Source organism: Crocodylus siamensis, chromosome 8, assembly GCF_052110815.1.
Source record: "Crocodylus siamensis isolate JL-2025a chromosome 8, ASM5211081v1, whole genome shotgun sequence".
NCBI classification, from domain to species: domain Eukaryota; kingdom Metazoa; phylum Chordata; order Crocodylia; family Crocodylidae; genus Crocodylus; species Crocodylus siamensis.
In genome coordinates, this window is record NC_143402.1 from 56315656 (window position 1) to 56336414 (window position 20759).

Below are 20759 nucleotides of genomic sequence, written 5' to 3' on the forward strand. Positions count from 1 at the left end.
TGCATGCTTTCCTTAAACCATCCAATAACCATTCTGAGATAGTTAAGAGCAGTCCAGGCCCTGCAAGGCAGCTGCTGTCCTGAGGGATGGAAGCTGGTGTTGGGGATGAAGTTCTTTAACCACAGTTCTTGTGCAGCATATTGACTTCTCCACTGGTGGGAGGTCTATGCTATAGGTGCACAGTACTCAGCAGGAGCATACACAATGCCAAAGCAGGGGTGTGAAGTGTTTGGAAACTTGAACCCCAGGTGGTGCCAGCAAGGTGATGGATAAGAGCTCCTCTGCTGCTAACCTTACCCTGGACCCCTTCTGGATGCTGGCAGAAGGTAAGAGTCTCATCCAGCTTGCCTCCTAAATAAGTGATGGTGTGACAATGTTCATGTGTTCTATCTTCAATCTTGACTCCATATATGGAAGTAGTCAGCAAGGGTGTTCATATCCAATGTCAAAGTGGATTTGATGGCTCCCCATTGCTTGCTTGATTTGGTGAAAGCCAGGTCATCAGCATAGCCATACTTTTTGGATGTCAGGCAAGTCAACAATGTACACATTGAAAAGCAATAGAGAAAGTCCTAAGCCTTGCAGCATGCCATTTCTAAGACTTCTAGGGTGGCTTTCCTGTCCACCAATGGTCTTGAGAGTGAAGATGAGGTTCTGAAGCATGAGCATAATAAAGCTAATGATCATTTTGTCAAGTATCATTCAGAGGAGCTTGTAGTAGATGCCATGGAGTCAACAATGTCGTATGCAGCAGTGAGGTCCACCAGGACAGCGCTGACCTTCTCCCCAGCCTCAAAGCTCTCTTCAGTATCTTAAATAGAGTTACCTGCTCCACTGTTGACCTTCTGTATCTGGAACCAGCCTGTTCCTTACGCTGAAGATCAATTATGGGGTAGACTCAGGCATAAATGAGGCATTCCAGGAGCTTATATGGAGTGCACAAGAGGGAGATTGGTCTATAGCTTTTTGCATCATCCTTGGGCTTGTTAGGCTTTAGGACCACAACAACTATGGCCTTTCTCCAAATGTGAGGAATCTTGTTACATTTGACACAGTGGAGATGGACTAATGAAGCCAAGTGATCATCATCTCCCCAGAGTTACAAAGAAATTTAGCCTAGGTCTTGCTGAGGGTGAAGGCAGCCATATTAAAGTCATTCTAGTCTGTCAGGTGATACACAGTATGTTTCCTGCAGGAGGATGACAGCTGCATTGTGTTCAGTAGCAATCTGACTAACAACAAGCTTAGCTGTGTTGCTTCCTTTGATGTTGAGTTGTAGGACAGAGTCATTGCCTACTAGTGGTATGGGCCCAGAGGCTGTAACCACTCGCCCTAAAAGGGCTCTATACTCAGCACAGGAACTCCACTAGCGGTCCAACAACCTACTTGGCTGGTAGCAATCCAAATGCAGGCATTGTGATGGAAGTGTGGCATTAGCTTCCCTCTAAGAGCAATTGATGGAGTAGGCCACAAGAAGATTGCCACAATCTACCCCTGACTAAGGGCATGGCTAAGAGCCAGGACACCTAGGCTGTCTGAGTGGGTTGGGGGCTAGGTGTAGTTCATCCTGGAATGATGAAGGACTGCAAATTGCTCCTTTTATTCCCATGGAACAGATTGAAATTACCCTAACATAAGCTGGGTAGCACAGGCCAGAGTTAACCCTTGCCTGAAGTGGCAAAATTTTGAGATCCTCAGAGGGCACTTAGGATGAGTTAATGAGCTCTAATGTGTGGACACTGGCATTTTAAATGCCATAAGTATGGTCTAAATGTAGTGTGTCATTTTACCCTTAAGTTTGCTGAGCAGTCATACCTTAACGCATACTAGAATCTAAATATATACTACAATCTAAATTGGAGTCTCCTGATTATATTACTTTAAAAAAGCAGCCCCACATTAACTCGACAAGTGTTCGGTAGCACAATCAGGAGATACTCCTTGCTGGAAAAGGCATAACTTTACTCAAGTGAAGTTACATGTTACTCTTGAATGACTCCTGCAGCTGCCTGAATAGAAATGCCACTGCTTCTGCCTTGTGGGCCAGGAATCAAAGCTGGGGAGCTTCTCTTCAGGGCAGAAAATCAGCTTCCCTATTTAAGACATAAGGTGGAGGGGGGAAGTACATGTGGTATGTGAGTAAATATGATAGACAAAACCTTCCTCATGATTTGGAATCTCTTATTCCTTTGAAGAACTCTGAGGCTTTCCACGCTTTACTGATTAACTTCTCTTATGTTTGCACAAGAGTTTGATTTATATTAGACTTTCTAGATAAATAGATCAGCAAGAGCAGTTTCTTCTTATCCTGCCCTCACTGCCATGGGGAGGACTGTTCTCAGTCTGGTGGCCGTGTTTGCATTCTGGTTCCCAACCATTTCTCAAAGCCAACTGTAAGTACCCCCATAATTATAATGGCATGAGAAGATTAATATGGGGTTCGATATTTTCTCTCCACCTTTCATTTTTCTTCCTTCACTGCAGTTGTCTGAAGAGTGTGTTTGCTTTTGCAATGCTGTCCTTTTGCTGGCTTGTTCTGATTTTCTAGCAATCTTGTGCTTTCTGAAATTGATTTTGGATTGATAGCTTCTTTAAAAAATACTGGAAACACAAAGCTTCAGAGCTAAATCCTGATAAAGCAACATTGCCCTTGAGCAGAATTCTGCTGTGGCTTGTATCAAGATAAATTAGCATGAAAAATCAGCAGATTGCACTAGTTTGGGATAACCCCAGTCATGGTACACCCTGGCTCAGGTGGCATTACACGATTTATCCCTTTATAATCATCTTGCAAGAAAACAAAGAATTCTAGCTGGATAAAAATTAATTCCCTCCCTAAGGGAAGAGTTAGTTAGAGGCATTTGTTGCTTAGGACTAGGGACAGACATTAAAAAAGCCTGAGCCTGAATTGATTCAACCTTTGCAGGTTACTCTAACCTGGCTAGGCTATACCGGTTTCCAACCATACAGACAATCCCTCTGGACTGAGGAAACTCAGGCACATGGCTGCAGTGGCTCAGGCTGGAAGATGGGGGGGCACCAGAGCAGCCCTCCCTGCCCTTCCACAGAGCTAAACTGAGGGGGGCATAACCATGTCCTGGCAGGAGGCTCTGACTGGGGGGACTGCGAACCCCCACCCTGCCTGCAGTCCCAGGCTTTTCCCCGTTCACTGCTCAAGGGGCAGGGGTGTTCCCAGCCTGCAGCTCTGGGCTAGCACTCTGAGGCAAAGAGGGGTGTGCAGTTTCTGATCACTTGAACTGGTTTATGTGTAATGTCTGTCCCTAGCCTATGGGACTAGACTGACTTGTGAGTAGTAATACATGGTGGTATTCAGTATAGGCTTTTCTTGTCTTCCATTGAGGATGGTAAGCCTATAGGTACGACAGATATGCATATAATTTGTTGAGTTAAAATCCTCGTCTCTACATGGGAGGTGTCTCAGCAAGAAATGTAACTGTATTTAAATGTATTTAAATACAGCAGGGGACTGCATGCTTGTCAGCACGGAGGCGGAAAGGGATCTGGGGGTCATCATTGACTCCAAGATGAATATGGGCCGGCAGTGTGGGGAGGCAGTCAGGAAGGCCAACCGCACCTTGGCATGCATCCACAGATGCATCTCGAGCAGGTCCAAAGGGGTGATCCTCCCCCTCTGTGCGGCACTGGTCAGGCCGCAGCTGGAGTACTGCATCCAGTTCTGGGCGCCACACTTCAGGAGGGATGTGGACAGCCTGGAGAGGGTCCAGAGGAGGGCCACTCGTATGATCAGGGGACAACAGGACAGGCCCTACGAGGAGAGGCTACAGGACCTGAACCTGTTCAGCCTCCACAAGAGAAGGCTGAGGGGGGATCTTGTGGCCTGTTACAAACTAGTCGGGGGGACCAGCAGGCATTGGGGGAGTCACTGTTCCCCCGAACACTGCCAGGAGTGACCAGGAATAACGGTCACAAGCTGGCAGAGGGTAGGTTTAGGTTAGGCATCAGGAGGCGCTACTTCACGGTCAGGGCGGCTAGGGTCTGGAACCAGCTTCCAAGGGATGTGGTGCTGGCCCCTACCCTGGGGTTGTTTAAGAGGAGGCTAGCTGAACACCTTGCCGAGGTCGTTTGACCCCAGTACTCTTTCCTGCTGTAGCAGGGGGTCGGACTAGATGATCTTGGGGGTCATCATTGACCACAAGATGAACATGAGCCTCCAATGCGATGCGGCGGCTAGTAAAGCGACCAAAATGCTGGCTTGCATCCATAGATGCTTCTCGAGCAAATCCTGGGACGTCATTCTCCCCTTGTACTCGGCCTTGGTGAGGCCGCAGCTGGAGTACTGCGTCCAGTTTTGGGCTCCACAATTCAAAAAGGATGTGGAGAAGCTTGAGAGAGTCCAGAGGAAAGCCACGCGCATGATCAGAGGTCAGGAAAACAGATCTTACGATGACAGGCTGAGAGCCATGGGACGCTTTAGCCTGGAAAAGCGCAGGCTCAGGGGTGATCTGATGGCCACCTAGAAGTTTATCAGGGGTGACCACCAGGATCTGGGGGAACATCTGTTCACCAGAGCGCCCCAAGGGATGACGAGGTCGAACGGTCACAAACTCCTGCAAGACCGTTTCAGGCTGGACATAAGGAAGAATTTCTTTACTCTCCGAGCCCCCAAGGTCTGGAACAGCCTGCCAGCGGAGGTGGTTCAAGCACCTACATTGAACACCTTCAAGAGTAAATTGGATGCTTATCTTGCTGGGATCCTATGATCCCAGCTGACTTCCTGCCCTTTGGGCAGGGGGCTGGACTCGATGATCTCCCGAGGTCCCTTCCAGCCCTAATGTCTATGAAAATCTATGAAATCTGCTCAGGTCCCTTCCGATCCTAGAAACTATGAAACTATGAACTAAATCAACTTTTCCCATAGGTACACACTTATCACTCCCAATGTCTTGAAGGTGGAGAGTGAAGAGAAGGTTGTGGTAGAAGGTCATGACATCAGCAGTCCAGCTGAGGTTACAATTACCATCCAAGACTTCCCTGCCAAAAATTATATCCTATACCAGGTCAAAACAACCTTGGATACCAATAATAATATGATGGGCACAGCTGTAATAAAGGTAGGAGAAACCACTGGCTTATGCATCTAAGCAAAGAAACAGTTAAATCAAAGTGCAAGATCTTTTCTGTTTAGTGTGGCTAGTCCTAAGTATTCAAAAACCATAAACTGGGTCTCAAAAAAAAAATCAAACTGAGTGTGGTTTCAAAATGAGACATTTTAATACAAAGCTAAATTTGTTCTTATTTTCTGAGACTTTTGAGTGCATTTGGATCACAAAAGGCACATCTACATGTTGCCCTGTGGCAATGCAGCAACACGCTATGTCACCGTATGGCATACTATGGCAATGTAACGATCAAGTGGGTCTCCACGTGATTGCCAGCTACATTGCCAGAGCAGCACACTCCCCTGGTATAGCACACCGCTTTGGTGATGTAGCCGCAAAATCTGAAGAGCAGTACTGCACCATGGTTTAGTACTTCCAAAAGGATGGCAACTACTACTAAAGCATGGCAACATGTAGAGGTGCCCAAACATAATTTTCTGTGCAGCTTAGTATAAGTGTATGGAGAACTCACTAATTGAGGACTGTTGAACTAGACAAGAATAAACTGTCAAATGCCTCAGTAATAATTATCGTTAAGCAACCTTTGTGTCTCCGTGATCCTGGACTGCTCTGGGTAACAAACTTTACCCAAAGGGAATATTTTCATTTTGCATGTTGAAATGACCTGCCGCATAGCCATTTTATTTATCAAAAAGGAATGAAATGTGGTGAATTTATCAAAATGGAATGTTTCCATTGATCTAAAAACCAGCTGCTGGGGGGGAAAATAATTTAGCTTGAAATTTCCTTTTTTTTTAAATTTCAGTTCCAAATTGGACCAAAAATAAATTTTGAAATGTTATCATTTATTGTAAGAGGCAAGGATTTCTTCTGGTAATCTCTTTTATTGACCAACTGCATAGGTGGGATAGAGTTAGATAGCTTTTCAAATGTAAGCTGTCTTCATCAGGTTAGTGAAAGCCAACACAGCATAGTAACTTACTGCATTACAATTTTCCTGATACTTCAGTTCTCCCCACACGTGAAGGGTGAGAAAGACCCTCCTCCCTTTTGAGAGGCCTTGATTTCTTAGTAACTGGCTTCTTTTTCTTTAGCTAATTGTTTGCCTGCTACCCTTAGAAATTTCTTACAACTGATTTTTTAATATGCAGTTTTTTACTCGCTGCTCAGACCTGATGAAGAAGGGCCTGTATTTGAAAACTTATCTAACTCTATGCCCATTATGCAGTTGGTCCAGTAAAAGATACCACTCTAAGACAGGGGTAGGCAACCCCCAGCATAGGTGCCAGAGTGTGGCATGCAAAGGCATTGTTTGTCATGAGCACATCAGGGCAGACAGTGGGGAAGGGACTGGGGCTGAGCGGCCACAACAAGGAACTTGCCCTTCATGGCTTCCCTGCTGTCTGCCTCTGGCACACCAACATTTTCCAAGTTGAGGTTACAGGTGTTTTGGTACTCTGCCCAAAAATGTTGCCAACCCCTGCCCGAAGAAATCCTTGCATATTGCATCATTCCTGGACCATCACATCTAGAACATCATTCTAACAATTAACTTGGAATTACTCTTCTGGCATAAATTTTGATCAGCTCTACTCATGACTCACTGAGTATTATCAGGGATATTATCTGGGTTTTCCATTTACCATGGAAAAGCACGGTAAAACCCAGATTTTCTCATTTTAAGGAGAAATATGCTAAAAACAGTGGATTTCCTCTTGCAGGCTGGCAGGGTACCAGCCTGCAAGGGGCTGGGGGGGAGAGGGAGGAAGGCAGTCATGCAGAGGGCACCATGCACATGTGCACACGTACACACGCACATGGGCACCAGGCAGCCTCAAGAGCAGTTCCCGCAGGTAAGCCTGGCAGGGTAGGGATTGAAGCCCAGAGGGATGGAGTTGGGCAGGGCTGGGGCTGGGGCTGAGGCTGCTGCCCATTCTGCGCAGTACGTGGACCTTGGGGTATGGGGCCAAAATGTGCAGCTGCAGAACCCGTGTGGGGAGTGAAACGGAGCCATGGGCTTCCTGATGCTGTGTGCATGCCCAGAGGGAGGCATGGAGGGCTCATGTCCCCCAGATTTGTGTGCAGGGCAGAAGCAGGTCTGGGCTGCCTGCTGCAAGCTCAGGGTCCCCGCCCTGCTTTTTTTTTTTTTTTTTTTAAGGAAAATTTTTCTAGTCCCAAGACAAATCAGACAAATCTATTCCAAACCCATGTGAATCATTCAAGAACCATATGTGGTTCTGCTACTGGCAAACATTCTTCGCCCTTGCCTGGGGCTTCAAAGACTTCCTAATCCTTTGGCGGGCATCCTACATGCAGGCCCAAGCCTGGAGGCTTGTTAGGCTTTAGGGGTTTGGATGCCGCCAAGTTTCGCTTGCCCTCAGCTGTATGGCTGCAGAAGCAAGCAAGGGAACAGTCTCCCATTTCCATAAAGTCACCATGTAGCTAAGATCTTCCCACTGGAAGTTGAAGTGGCAGGCTAACTATGAGGCTTTTGTAGGGAGCCCTGTCCACAAATAGACAAGGGTGCAACCCTCCACTACACAGTGCCATTTTAATTGTATTACCTCGGTCAGGATACTACCCCATGCCACGTTCACGGTTTTCCCTACCAGGTGGAAAAACACCTTGGTGGTCATGGTATTTCCCTTGCCAGTCCTGCTGATCTCCCCTTGGGACCTCCACAGCCCAGTGGGCAGGACCCACCATGGCAGAGCAGGGTAGGAAAGCTTGGTGCTGCTGCTGGGAGCCCTAGTGCTGCCATGGCAAGGCACCTACCTACCGCCTGCATGGCAGCAGCGGGGACAGCAATGCAGAGTTGTGCCCCCTGCTTCTGCTGGGTGGGCAGGGGGCACCTTGCCATGGCAGTGTGGGCCTCCTGGAAGAGGCACTGAGCTTCCCCACCCAGCCCTGCTCTGCCCTAGTGCACTGGGCCCCATCTGCTGAGCTACAGAGGCCCCAAGGGAGGGCAACAGGCAGGGCATCCAAGCCCACAATGGGCAGTCCACATCCAACCCCTCCCTGCCCCCTGACAGGCTATGCTTCGGCCATGTCGCCTGTAGGGGAAGAACAGCTGGGCTCCATGCTCCACTCTACCACAGCTGCTGCCACCTCCCACATGCAGCAGCTCGGGCTTGGGAGCTGCTGTGAGGGCAGAAGGCTGCAGACTTGGGTCCTTGGCCCCATAGCCCTGGCAGCTGGGGGCCCCATCCAGCAGGGCGAGGAGGGGCAGGGGACTGTGGGTGGAGAGTGAGGGGCAATGGCATGGGCAGGGCACCAGCATATCAGGGCTGCTCAGCACCACAAAGCAGTGGGGTGGGGGATAGCCACAGCTGGACACGTGACCTGGTGAGCAAAGGGGGCAGTGGAAGCTCTAATTTTCCATGATAAGAACCCAAGAATCAAATGCCAAAGTTTATAGGTATTCATAATTTATTTTATTATAGTGATTGAGGTGCTGGCAGGCTTCCAAATTGCCTTAAAATTGTAAATATATCAATAAAACATTGTGTTCAACTGATACCTATATATTTAGTGGCATTTCACTTTAATCATGGAAAAATGCAAAATTGGGGGGTTTTAATCAAAGAATTTTCAATTTTTGTATCAGAGAAAAACAGGATCCCTGGTTATTATCTTTGCAAGATCCATTTTTGTACCCTGATTTGCATGTGGAATATTAACTGATATTGAGCAGATGGGTGGGTCAAAGGTAAATTTGTGGCACACAAAGCTTTCTCGTAGACATTTGCAGCTCTGTGGGAACTGCTAACATGACATATGCTTCATTTTTACTGTTGCTGCCTTAACATTTTTCCACTTATTGTCTTGGTAAACTGACAACACCCTGCCAAATGCTATTTCATTCAGGTTCCTTCCAAAGATCTAAAGAAAGATCCCAAGGTTAAGCAGTATGTGATTATCCATGCCAAATTTCCCCAGACGAGCTTAGAGAAGGTAGTTCTGGTCTCATTTCACAGTGGCTACATCTTCATCCAGACAGATAAAACCATCTACACACCTGGATCTACAGGTGAGGACCTGCATCTGTGGGGTGGAGATAAACAATATAGATCCCACAAGACCACGGGTTTTGAAAAGGGGGGTTATGAGATTCACATACAACAACATATATTTGTCTTCATTTAAACAGAAACTAGAAACTTTAGTCATATGCTAGGCATCTGGCTTCATATTATTCAGTTTAAAATCAAAGCAAAGCAAATTTAAATGTACTAAAATGTATGTAAATGTATTGCACTAATTTGCAAGATTATATATAAAGTTTTAAAAACACAACAAGCTAGGCAAGAATAGTGAAAAGCTATGTTTCATTAGTCTTGTCATCCTTATAGCCAAATGTATATCTCTTATTTAGATTCATAAAACAAAATTTACTCTTTTGGGGCATCTTGACAGTGCCTCCAATACTTCATTGTCAGTCACATGAGTTAATCTGACCACACCTGAGTTAAGGTTTTTAGCTAGAGCTATAAAGAGTCTGCAGGACTGTGAAACAGAAGAAAAGTATCACCAGGAATGGCTAAGAGACAGAAAAATAGCAGAAGAAAGGAAAGTTTGAGGAGTGAAACATCAAAACCATTAAAAAGGAGTGGGGGGAGGGTATTAACATTTGTGGAGTAACAAGATTAGCAGGAATAAGGAGGATAACAATGAGCCATGAAGTCAATGGACTCCTCAGTGCTGCCTGAATAGAAATTACACTGCTACTAGCAGGCAGTTGGTTTTAAAATGTAAGTTGAACAAGAATCAAAGGGGAGGTGGGGGTGCAACTGTACCATTCCACCCTCACCCTGGATCTATGCCTGCACAATACTGGTCCCACAGGAAATACCAGGCCATGTTCTGATGAAGCTGAAATGACACAGCTCCAGGCATGAAAGAGCCGTCAGTCATCCACATGACTTTTTCTTTCAGTCTACTACAGACTTTTCACAGTGGGCCACAAACTAGAACCAGTGATGAAACCAGTTACCATTGACCTTGAAGTAAGTCATATTCTTATTGCCATAAAACATTTGGGTGGCATGGTATAGTATATTTTCTCACATATAACACACCCTGGAATATAATATCTTGTTTTTTGATAGGTGGAATGAACAAAAAAAAAGGGGGGTTTTCAGCGTTATGGTTCCATAGAGCAGGAACAGAGCTTCACCTTCAGCCCACTCCCTTTGCTTTTCCTGCTTAACTAAAACTGAAACCCTAGCTTTTGCTGAAGCTGTGGGTAGATCTGTTTTTTAAAAGAGCTAAGGAGTCCCCAGGGCTATTAAATAGGAGGGGAGAAATCAGGAGCAGCTAGCAGACAGCAACACTGCTGGAAAAAAGGTTAGGTGGATTACTACAATATCAAGACCATTAAAAAGGAGAGAGGGTCGTGAACATCTATGAAGAACCATGATCCTCGGCTGTCTAGCTAGCAGTGCCACAGCTGATTCTGGGCAGAACAGGAATCAAAGCAAGGGGCTTCTAGCCCAGTCAGAAGAACATCAGCTTAATACACTCACCCCAGTTCTGGAGAGGGCTAATTTTGAGGGAAAGAGTATGTGTTGTATTCAAGAAAATATAAATGTTCTGCCAACTCGGCTATTTTTAAAAGCCTTGCTGCCTGCAGACAAGTATTTTTGTGGGTAATGTCTTTTTGAGATCAACTATATCATTGGGAGAGAGATCATCAAGCTTTTGTATACCACAGTACCCTTCCTCAGGTCTCCAGAAGAGAGGCAGGATTGAATAGCAGATGGAACAAGGGCTTGTTTAAAATTCCCTGGGTAAATAAAATCAGGACATAAGAGAAACTGTCAGGCGGCCAACAGGCAGGAGAGTCACAGCAGAAACCTGAGAAGTGGAAGAGCAAGATGGGTCAGGAGAGTCATTATCACTTGTGAAGGGCACAGATTTGGGTGTATTAGGTAGATTATAATGGGCCATGAAGTCATTGTCAGTGTCAAGTCTCTGGTTCTTAGTGACCCATCTCCCTGCCCGCCTCATGGAGGGAAGGGGCAGAGCTCACCATTCAGGGACAGAAGCATAGTGTTAATTCTCTCACAGTCACAGCCACCACATTTGGGATCCCCTGTGGTCAGCATTCAACCTCTGTGTCTTAATTTTGAGGAACATTGGTATGGGAGGAAGATAGGCAGATGGGATTTGAGCATCTAGACAGGACACACAACATTTTCTTCCACTGCTTAATGATTTTCCTTACCAGACTCCAGAAGGCATCATTGTGAAGAGGTACAGTGTCTCCTCAGTCAGTAAATCAGGCATCATCTCTACATCCTACCATTTACCTGAACTTGTCAAGTAAGTTACTTTAAATGCCATTACATATGGATGCACCAAAGAACAGCAGGGATCAGGAAGTGAAGCAGGCAATGAAGTACTTCATGTGAATACTTGGGCACACAACTATGAACATATAAGAACATTAGAATGGCCATTTCCTGGATCAGACCCAAGATCCATCTCACCCAGGCTCCTGTGTTACACAGTGGCACAGCGTGTTGCTGAAAGGGAGTGTGAATGGGTCTGACCAGGCGTTTTTCCACTGTTCCTCTCTCACTTGAAACCTACAGCTTTAAGGTCTAGGACAGTAGTTTTCAGTCTATGGTCTGCATACCCCTGAGGGTCCGTAGGCTATGTCCAAGGGGCCCCCAAAAAATGAGTAAATTAATATTTATTTGATCCTGGCTGCCTATCAAAGCTGACAGGAGACAGGGGCAGTAGGACCAAGGGAGAGCCCTCAGCAGAACTGAGCAGCCCATCCCCGCCCATCCCCAGGCATTTCATAGTCTTCCTGCCCCTGCCCTGCTCCAGGACCACATGGCTCCCAGCTGCATCACTGGACAGAGGAGCACAGGGCTGTACTGGTAAGTGTGTCTGTGTGTGCAGGCAGGGACAGAGAGTGTGTTCATAGGGTTAGTCCCAAACACAGACCCCACCATACACATGCACCCACACTCCCCCCCTGCACTGCTATACATGCAGACCCCCACACCCACACCCCCTCATATAACCCAGCCACCCTCCCCCACACACACTCCTTCACAAACCTCATGCCCACCCACACCCCACATACCCACACACCCATAGCCCTTCACAAACCTATACATACCCTCCACGATATACAAGAGTAAGACATCATTTTAAGCTATTGTGCAATCACCTCTATGTACACTACACAAACACATGTGAATCAGGACAAAAATATTTTTTGAAATCAAATTAATGAATGCTGTAGATCAAGGGCAGGCAGTTATTTTGTGCAGAGTATTTTGCTTTTCGGAATATAATTTGGTATTTTTCTGGTTCTCAGATGGCAATACCCCTTGCTCAAAGGAGTTCTTCTTGGGGCAACGGGAGGGACTTTGGGTGGCAAAGGTCAGGGATTAGGAGGCGGGACTTCTGGTCACAAGATGGCTACCAGGGGTGGGGCACCTGTCAGATTCAGCTGATAAAAGGATAAAATTGCCTGGAGAAGAAAATGGGCCAAAAAGACTTTGTGACATCTGTGTGCTAAGTGCATTCATTCATTCCTCCCTTTCTTTTCCTCTCTAGTCTGGGCACCTGGAAAATCATGGCCCAGTATGAAGATTCTTATCATCAGAACTTCAGTGCGCAGTTTGATGTTAAGGAGTATGGTAAGATTTTTCTAGTGCCGTCCCTTGCCAATCCTTAATCTAGTCTCCTAGTCAGTTGGGCTTTGGAAATCCCCCATGCTGTCCAGCAAAGTCAATGTTCTCTCATTTGCACTCTTTTTGGCACTGGTGAGGCCTCAGTTGGAGTCCTGTATCTAGTGTTGGGCTCCACACTTCAGGAAAGATGTGGACAGACTGGACACAGTCCAGCAGAAAGCAACAAAAATGATTTAGAGGCTTGGGAGGCATAATTTATGAAAAAAGCCTGAAAGAACTAGGGTGATTTAGACTGGAGAAGGCAAAACGGAGGGTGGATTTGATCACAGTCTTCAAATACATGAAGAGTGATTATAGAGAGGACAGAGATGGGCTTTTTTTGTGGCTGCTGGAGACAGGATCAGGAGCAATGGCTTCAAGCTGCAGCAGGGGAAATTGAGGTTGGAAATGAGGAGGAGCGTTCTGACTATGAGGGTGGTCGGGCATTGGAACAGGCTGCCTAGAGAGGTAGTGGAGTCACCATCCCTGGACATGTCCAAGAGCAGATTGGACAGACACTGAGCTGGGATGGTTTAGTCAGGGTTGATCCCACAGTGAGCAGGGGGCTGAACTAGATGACTCTGTGAGATCCCTTCCAATCTGACTTTCCTATAATCTATTCCCCTCTGCTTTCTGTAGTGTTGCCCAGTTTTGAAGTCACGCTGGAGCCATCAGAGAAGTTTTTTTACATTGATGGCAATGATGATCTCAGGGTTGATATTAGTGCAAGGTAGGTGTGCAAGTAATAAAGCAGATCAGTCCATTGGCTTAGCCCTACCAGGATCATAACCAAGACTTGAAAAGCGTATGAAGAAAGACCCCTGCCAGGGTAAAAACCATAGTTGTTCAACAAGTCCATGGTTGTAGATTCCTGGCATCTCCAACCCTGCTTAATTATCTTTCCTGGAGTCAGTCTGAAGATGTAGCATCACCCCAGCGTATGGCTGAGTGAGTAGTAGCTTTTGTGCAGACCCTGCCTTTTGTCCAATTGTGGAGTCTCCATCCTTAGAAATTTTCAAGAGCAGATTGAATATAGACACTGAGCTTGGTTGCTTTAGCCAGGGCATGGGCAGACCTAGAATTTTGTAAAGGGGGTTCACATGGTAAAATTAATCATTACATACGAAACAAGACATATTTTCTCCAGTTAAAAATAAGCTAGAAGATTTACTAATATGCTAAGGTTCTTGGGCAGTATGGAAGCAAAAAAAAGTAACTTCATTGGAATGAGAGTTAAAAACAGTCTGCAGGGCTGAGAAATAGGAGCTTCATGACCAGGAGCAGCAAACAGACAGCAGAATTGCAGAGGAAAGGCTAGCTTGATTGATGGAACACTGAAACCATTAAGAAGGAGAGACGGTCATTAACATCTGTGGCATGAAGGTTTTAGAAGGGGTCAGGTAGATTATAATGAGCTATGAAGTCAATGGATTCCCCCAGCATGGCCTGACTAGAAATGCTGCTGCCATTGTCGGGCAGTTGGTTTTAAACTTTAGGCGGAACAGGCATCAAAGAGGGGTGCAAGTGAATCAGTTCCCCCACTACATCCCTCCTGCCCAAGGCTTGACTGCAGCCAATACCCAATGCCTCTGAAAGAGGCTGAAAAACACCCTGATACATGGAGTAGAAAGTGAGGGAAGGGGCAACCAGCAAAACCCAGAAACCTGGGAAATCCCCATTGCAGAATACAGACATCATTACACCTCCATCATCCCTGACTAGTGTCTGTCCAACAATTCCTTGAATACCTCCAGTGATGGAGAGTGCACAGCTCCCGAGTGTCTGGTCCACTGCCTCACTACTCTGGCAATGAAGAAGTTTTTCCTGATATCCAATCTAAACCTAGTGTGCTGTAACCTAGTCATTGGTCCACATCCTACTCTTGTGTCCTACATATTCATAGTCCACAAGTTCTCCAGTGTTCTGACTCAGGGACCAAGTTAGTGAAACTCTTAAATGCCAAAGCCTGGAAGCAGAGCCAAAAAGGATCAGAAGCCAGAAAATCAGGGAGGGTGGCTCCAGAGAGGCTGCCCACAGCAGACCTACAGAAGAACAGTTGACTGGCCTGTAGCTTGGTGTCAAAGGCAGACTTCAATGAGAAGACCAGTCTCTCCAGAAACTAATTGGGAAACCCTAACCGTGGGCAGCTGGTTCATCAGTAGGAATGGGCCTGCCAATTAGAGTCTCTGGCAGCTAGGAAATTAATCTGATCTGAGCTGCCTGTTAGGAGCCCTGACACCCACTAGGGCCTGTTTTGTAGCTCTAGAGCCCAGAGGGTGAATGCTGAGGTCACTCACGCTTCCCTTGCAATGGGGGAAATCAGGAGCTCTGAGCAGACCCACCCTAAGAGCTGATGCATGGCAGAACCAAAGTGGTGGGGGGAGGGGGCTGGCCATATCACTGCACCCCCTTTCTATATGTGCCCCTCTCCAGAGGTTGCCTTGTGTCTTGTCTTACTCGGTTTTCCTCTCTCAGATTCCTCTATGGCAAAGATGTGCAGGGCAACGCCTTTGTCCTTTTCGGTGTTGCTGTTGGGGATGAGAAGAAGAGCATCCCCCAGTCTCTGAGGAGAGTGGAGGTAACTCAGGGGAAGACCCCGTAGAAATGGAAACTAAAGAGTGAAGGCAGAGCCTGAAAGGGTGGGAAACCAGTTACAGAGGCAAAAACTCTAGCACAACCCCATTGTATAAAGTGCCCCAGGGACAGATCCAGAGGTGGGGGGCAGTGGCACAGCTCCACCCCCTCTTTGGGACTGGATCCAGCCTGGGAGCCTCTGGGGTCTTAAAAAAAATGTGTAAGACCCTTCGCTCCTCTCCATGCTCAGAGGCACATCCAGTTGGCTCCCATTTCCCCCACCCCTTCTGCCTGACACTGTTGCTTTCTCCAGTCTAGAAGGTGGAGGGGGGGATTCAGTGCTCCCCCTGCCCTCTCCAGCTGGGCTCTGGGAGGATGGACTCAGCTGGAACCTTTTCTACACATGCAGAAGCCATCAAGGAGCAGAAGTGGGCTTTTTCCACCTAGCTCCATTTACGAGGGCACTCTTGATTCTAGCATGGGACGTTTGCAACAAGTCTCCCTCTGCTCTAAAGCAGTGGTTCTCCATCTCCAGTCTGTGGGCTGAATCCAGCCTGCAGACCCATGTCATCCAGCCCACTGGGTTGCCCGTAGGTCTAAAACTTTGGTGGTGAGGAAGCTGTGGCACTACTAATTGCTATAGCTTCCAGGGTCGTGGCAATTAACACTGCCACTGCTCCCCTGCCATCAAATGTCTGGACCCATGGGGAGTCCCATGGGTTGGATGACATGGTGTGACATACCTGATCTCACTGGCTCATGGGGTCACTCTGTGGCTGGACCCAGAGTGCAGGGGCCAGGCTGAATCACACCCATGGGCAAACCCTGCACAGCATCCAGCCCACAACTCATTGCACCCAAGGAACTCCCCCCACATGTCACTCATCCTTGGATCCATAAGGTTGACCCCCTCTGCTCCAAGGCATCAGAGATGCATAAACATTTCAGGGCAGGTAGCTCTCTTACTGCATGTGACATTATGAAATCCCTTCCAACTTGCTAGATAGCTGATGGAAACGGGGAGGCGGTGCTGACCCGTGCCATGCTCCAATCCCGATTTTCCAACCTCACTGAGCTCATCGGCCACTCCATCTACATCAGCGTGACCGTTCTGACAGAATCAGGTGAGCAGGGGCTTTGCTTTGGAGCAGTGCAAAACCAGACTCTACCTGCATCTCGCCAACTCAGTAAACTGTTGTGGATGCCTAGCTAAAAACATCAGCTCAGTGCTCAGCAGCCATCAAAAAGGCAAATGAAGTGTGAGGGATTAAGATAGAAGAAGGGAATTGTGAATAAAACTGGAAGTATCATGATGCCCCTTTATAAATTTACAGTGCATCCACACCTTGAATCCTGTGCCTAGCTCTGGTCTCCATACCTCCAAAAGGAGAGGGAAGAACTAGAGAAGGTCCAGAGAAGGGTAACAAGAATGCTAAATGGTCTGGAGGGGCTTCCATATGAAGAGAAACTAGAGAGGCTAGGCCTATTCGGTTTAGAAAGAGAGGCTTGAGGGGAGGCATGAGAAGTTTTATGAAATGCAAAGAGAAAGTCAGTAAGGATTTATTATAGACTAGCTCTCACCAGATAGGAATGAGGGGTCACAAGATGAAACCATCAGGCAGTCAGTTTAAAACTAGCAAAGGGAAGTTCTTTTTCCCCCAGTGTGGAACGACAGAGTGGAGCTCATTGCCACCAGATGTGGTGGAAGCTGAGAGTAGCCAGATTCCCAAAGGGATTGGAGACATTCTTGGAGGAAAGGGGCATCAGTAGCTATTTAACATGGGACTGAGGGGCATGGCCCCTGAATCAGAGCTTCCTAAATCTTAAATGCTGGAGGCTACAAGGGAGAGAGGAGCAGTGGGAAAAATCCAAGTCAAACCCAGTTCACTCTCCCTTTCAGCATCTGCTCTCTGTCCCCATGTGACACAGGCCTATTTGACACATAATGGGGTCATGGGTCTTAAACCCATAGAGCAACAGTTAGCCCCCCTGTTAATATAGGGGGCTATTGGATATGTGTTAATTGATTACTTCAGACAACACAAGAAAAAAGCAGAGAGAGGAATAAAGGTCATGGGTTAAAATTAGTGCACTGGCGGGGCGGGTATCAAGTGGAGCACATGGGACAGTGTCCACTGGCCTTCAAATGAGTCCCAGGAGCCAGTGGACACTGCCCAGTGAAACTCTGCCTGGAGACACAAACAAACAAAGGAGAGGAAAGAGGCCTTGCAGTCCCTGGTGGTGCTCCCAGCCAGAACCTCCTTCCTGGTCAGATAGCTCAGGAGCTTGGCTAGGGCCAGGAGGAGGTTCACCAGGAGGTCCCAAGATTGGTGGGGTCATGGATGGGAAGTGCATAAATGAAAAGGTGTGGGGAGCAGCGCAGGCAGAACTGAGACACAAGATGCTGGGCTAGATGGACCTATGGTCTGCCCTAGTAAATGAAAATTCTTATGACCATATGAAGCTTCCTAGGGTTCTTTATAGCTCCATAGATGACAATCAGCAATGACACATGCAACATTGCACATGAGACAGAATAATTTCATGCACAAATGCAGCTTGGGGAATGACTGGCTGGGCTACAGTACTACAGAAAAGGACCTTGGGGTTGGTCCTTACCAGTTTTCACTAGTTGTAGCTGACATTTTGTGAAGTTGAATATAAGCTGAATAAAATGTCTTAAGTTGAATATGAGCCAACAGTAAAAAAAGCCAACGGTCTCCTGCGTTGCATTAGCAAATCAAGGGAAGTGATTTTTCTGCTCTATGCAGCACTGGTGAGGCCTCATCTGGAGTAGTGTGTCCAGTTTGGGGCCCCACACTTCAAGAAAGATGTGGACAGATACAAAAGAGTCCAGCAGAGAATGACACAAATGATTAGGGGCCTGAGAAGCAGGACTGGTGAGGACGAGCTGAAAGAATGAAGGTTATTTTGTCTGGACAAGAGAAGACTGAGAGGGATTTGATCAGAGACTTCAAATGCCTGAAGGGCAATGACAGAGAGGATGGGGATGAGCTTTTCTCTGTGTCTGTAGGGGGCAGGACTAGGAGCAATGGCTTCAAGCTGCAGCAGAGAAAATTGAGGTTGGAGGTGAGGAAGAGCGATCTGACTCTGGGGGTGGTTGAACACTGGGACAGGCTACTCAGAGAAGTGGTGGAGTGGAGCCTCCATCCCTGGAAATGTCCAAGAGCAGGTGGCCAGACACTTGGCTAGGATAGTTTACTTAAGGCTGACTCTTCCTTGAACAGGGGTAGCTATGAGTCACTTCCTGCCATCAGTCATCATAATAAAGATGTGTTCCAGATTGCCACGAAGGCAGATGATATCAGAATCCATCCTAACATGAATTTTCTTTCTCATCCCTTGGCTTTTTCTTTTTTTTTTTTGCAGGCAGTGATATGGTGGAAGCAGAGAAAACTGGAATTCACATTGTCACATCCCCCTATGAAATCCACTTCACAAAAACCTCCAAGTACTTCAAGCCAGGCATGCCCTTCGAACTCATGGTAATATCCGTTCCACCTGGATCTAGACTTTTGTTTTGGAGAGAAAGGGCCGTAGTTCTAATTTCAGATAGACTCATGGCACCGAAGTCCATGAAATGACTCAGGATTTAGTTTGTAGTGGGACTGAAGTGTTGTTATTGGTATGATGGTCCAAGGACATCATAGAATCATAGAAGTCGGGTCGGAAGGGACCGTGTAGATTTTCAAGTTGACTCCCTGCCTGGGCAGGAGAAAAAACTGGGCTCAAATGATCCCAGCTAGGTAGGCATCAAGCCTCTTCTTAAAGACCCCCAGGGTAGGAGCCAGCACCACTTCCCTTGGAAGTTGGTTCCAGATCCTAGCCGCCCTAACTGTGAAGTAGTTCTTACAGCTGTCTAATCTAAACCTACTCTCCAACAACTTATGGTCATTATTCCTTGTTATGCCGGGGGGCGCTAGGGGAAACAAGGTCTCTCCCAAACCCTTCTGGTCCCCCCTAGTGAGTTTATAGACTCTCACCAGATCCCCCCCTCAGCCTTCTCTTGTGGAGGCTGAACAGGTTCAGGTCCCGCAGTCTCTCATTGCAGGGTCTGCCCTGTTGTCCCCGGATCATGCAAGTGGCCTCCTCTGGACCCCCTCCATGTTCTCCACATCCCTCTTGAAGTGCGGCGCCCAGAACTGTACGCAGTACTCCAGCTGCGGCCTGACCAGTGCTGCATAGAGGGGGAGGATCACCTCCTTGTCCCTGCTAGAGATGTATCTGTGGATGCACGACAAGGTGTGGTTAGCCCTGCCAACTGTGACCTCGCATTGTCGGCCCATATTCATCTTGGAGTCAATAATGACTCCAAGATCCCTTTCTGCTTCCGTGCTCTCAAGAAGGGAGTTTCCCATCTTATAAGTGTCCTGCTGGTTACTACTACCCAAGTGCAGCACCCTGCACTTGTCAGTGTTGAAACGCATCCTGTTTTTGTTACCCCACCCCTGTAACCTATCCAGGTCTTGCTGCAGTCTTTCCCTTACCTCACCCCAAATTTTGGTATCATCAGCGAATTTAAACAAGATGCTTTTCACCCCGTCATCCAAATCGCTGATAAAGAAATTGAACAGCACAGGCCCAAGGACCGAGCCCTGGGGGACTCCGCTGCCCACTTCTCCCCAAGTCAAATATGACCCGTCCACCACCACCCTCTGAGTATGACCCTTCAGCCAATCTGCAATCCATCTGACTGTGTAGGCATCAACGCCAGAGTCACCCAATTTTTAAATGAGGATGGGGGGGAGATGGTGTCAAAGGCCTTGCTAAAGTCCAGAAAGACTACATCCACAATGATACCTGCATCCAATGCTTTTGCGACCTGATCATAAAAGGCAATCAGGTTGGTCTGACATGACCTTCCCCTAATGAAACCGTGCTGGTTGCCCTTGAGCATCATCCCTGAGGCCGGCCCATCGCAGATGTGCTCCATGATGATCTTCTCAAAGAGTTTCCCTAGGATGGAGGTAAGACTGATGGGCCTATAGTTGCCCGGGTCCTCCCTCCTCTGTTTTTTAAAGGTGGGGACCACGTTGGCTATCTTCCAATCATCCAGCACCTGGCCCAATCACCACGAGTGATCGTAAAGCCATGCCAAGGGCCCTGCAATAACCCCTACTAGCTCCCTCAACACCCTGGGGTGGAAAACATCTGGACCCGCTGATTTGAACACATCCAGCCTCTCCAGAAGCTCTCTAACCCAGTCCTCTCCAACCTGAGGTCTGGAGGCGTTCCCCTCAAGTCTGACTTGCATCACAGTGGGGAAGTCCCAGTCGCTGCCCAAGAAAACAGAGGTGAAGAATTGGTTAAAGAGGTCTGCTTTCTCCTCTGACGCAACCACCAGATTGCCCAGAGGATCTTGCAGGGG

At 47.3% G+C, this 20759-nt stretch overlaps 1 protein-coding gene and 1 long non-coding RNA gene across 3 annotated transcripts in view; one reads left to right on the forward strand and one right to left on the reverse strand.

The window, feature by feature from the left end:
* LOC149858675 (uncharacterized) overlaps positions 1-20759 on the reverse strand; it is an 85981-nt gene that overhangs the window by 64010 nt on the left and 1212 nt on the right. The window lies entirely within an intron of this gene.
* The window catches only part of LOC149858676 (A.superbus venom factor 1-like), a 78707-nt gene continuing 60249 nt past the window's right edge, over positions 2302-20759 (forward strand). The window contains exons 1-10 of one of the 2 annotated variants that reach the window (XM_090060194.1): positions 2302-2393; positions 4901-5093; positions 8970-9132; positions 10038-10108; positions 11332-11426; positions 12681-12763; positions 13436-13526; positions 15272-15374; positions 16374-16494; positions 18761-18876. In XM_090060194.1, coding sequence (XP_089916320.1) covers positions 2323-2393; positions 4901-5093; positions 8970-9132; positions 10038-10108; positions 11332-11426; positions 12681-12763; positions 13436-13526; positions 15272-15374; positions 16374-16494; positions 18761-18876 — 1107 coding nt within the window. In that variant the 5' untranslated portion in view covers positions 2302-2322. The remainder of the gene's footprint in view (positions 2394-4900; positions 5094-8969; positions 9133-10037; positions 10109-11331; positions 11427-12680; positions 12764-13435; positions 13527-15271; positions 15375-16373; positions 16495-18760; positions 18877-20759) is intronic. The other variant, XM_090060195.1, reaches the window with a different exon arrangement.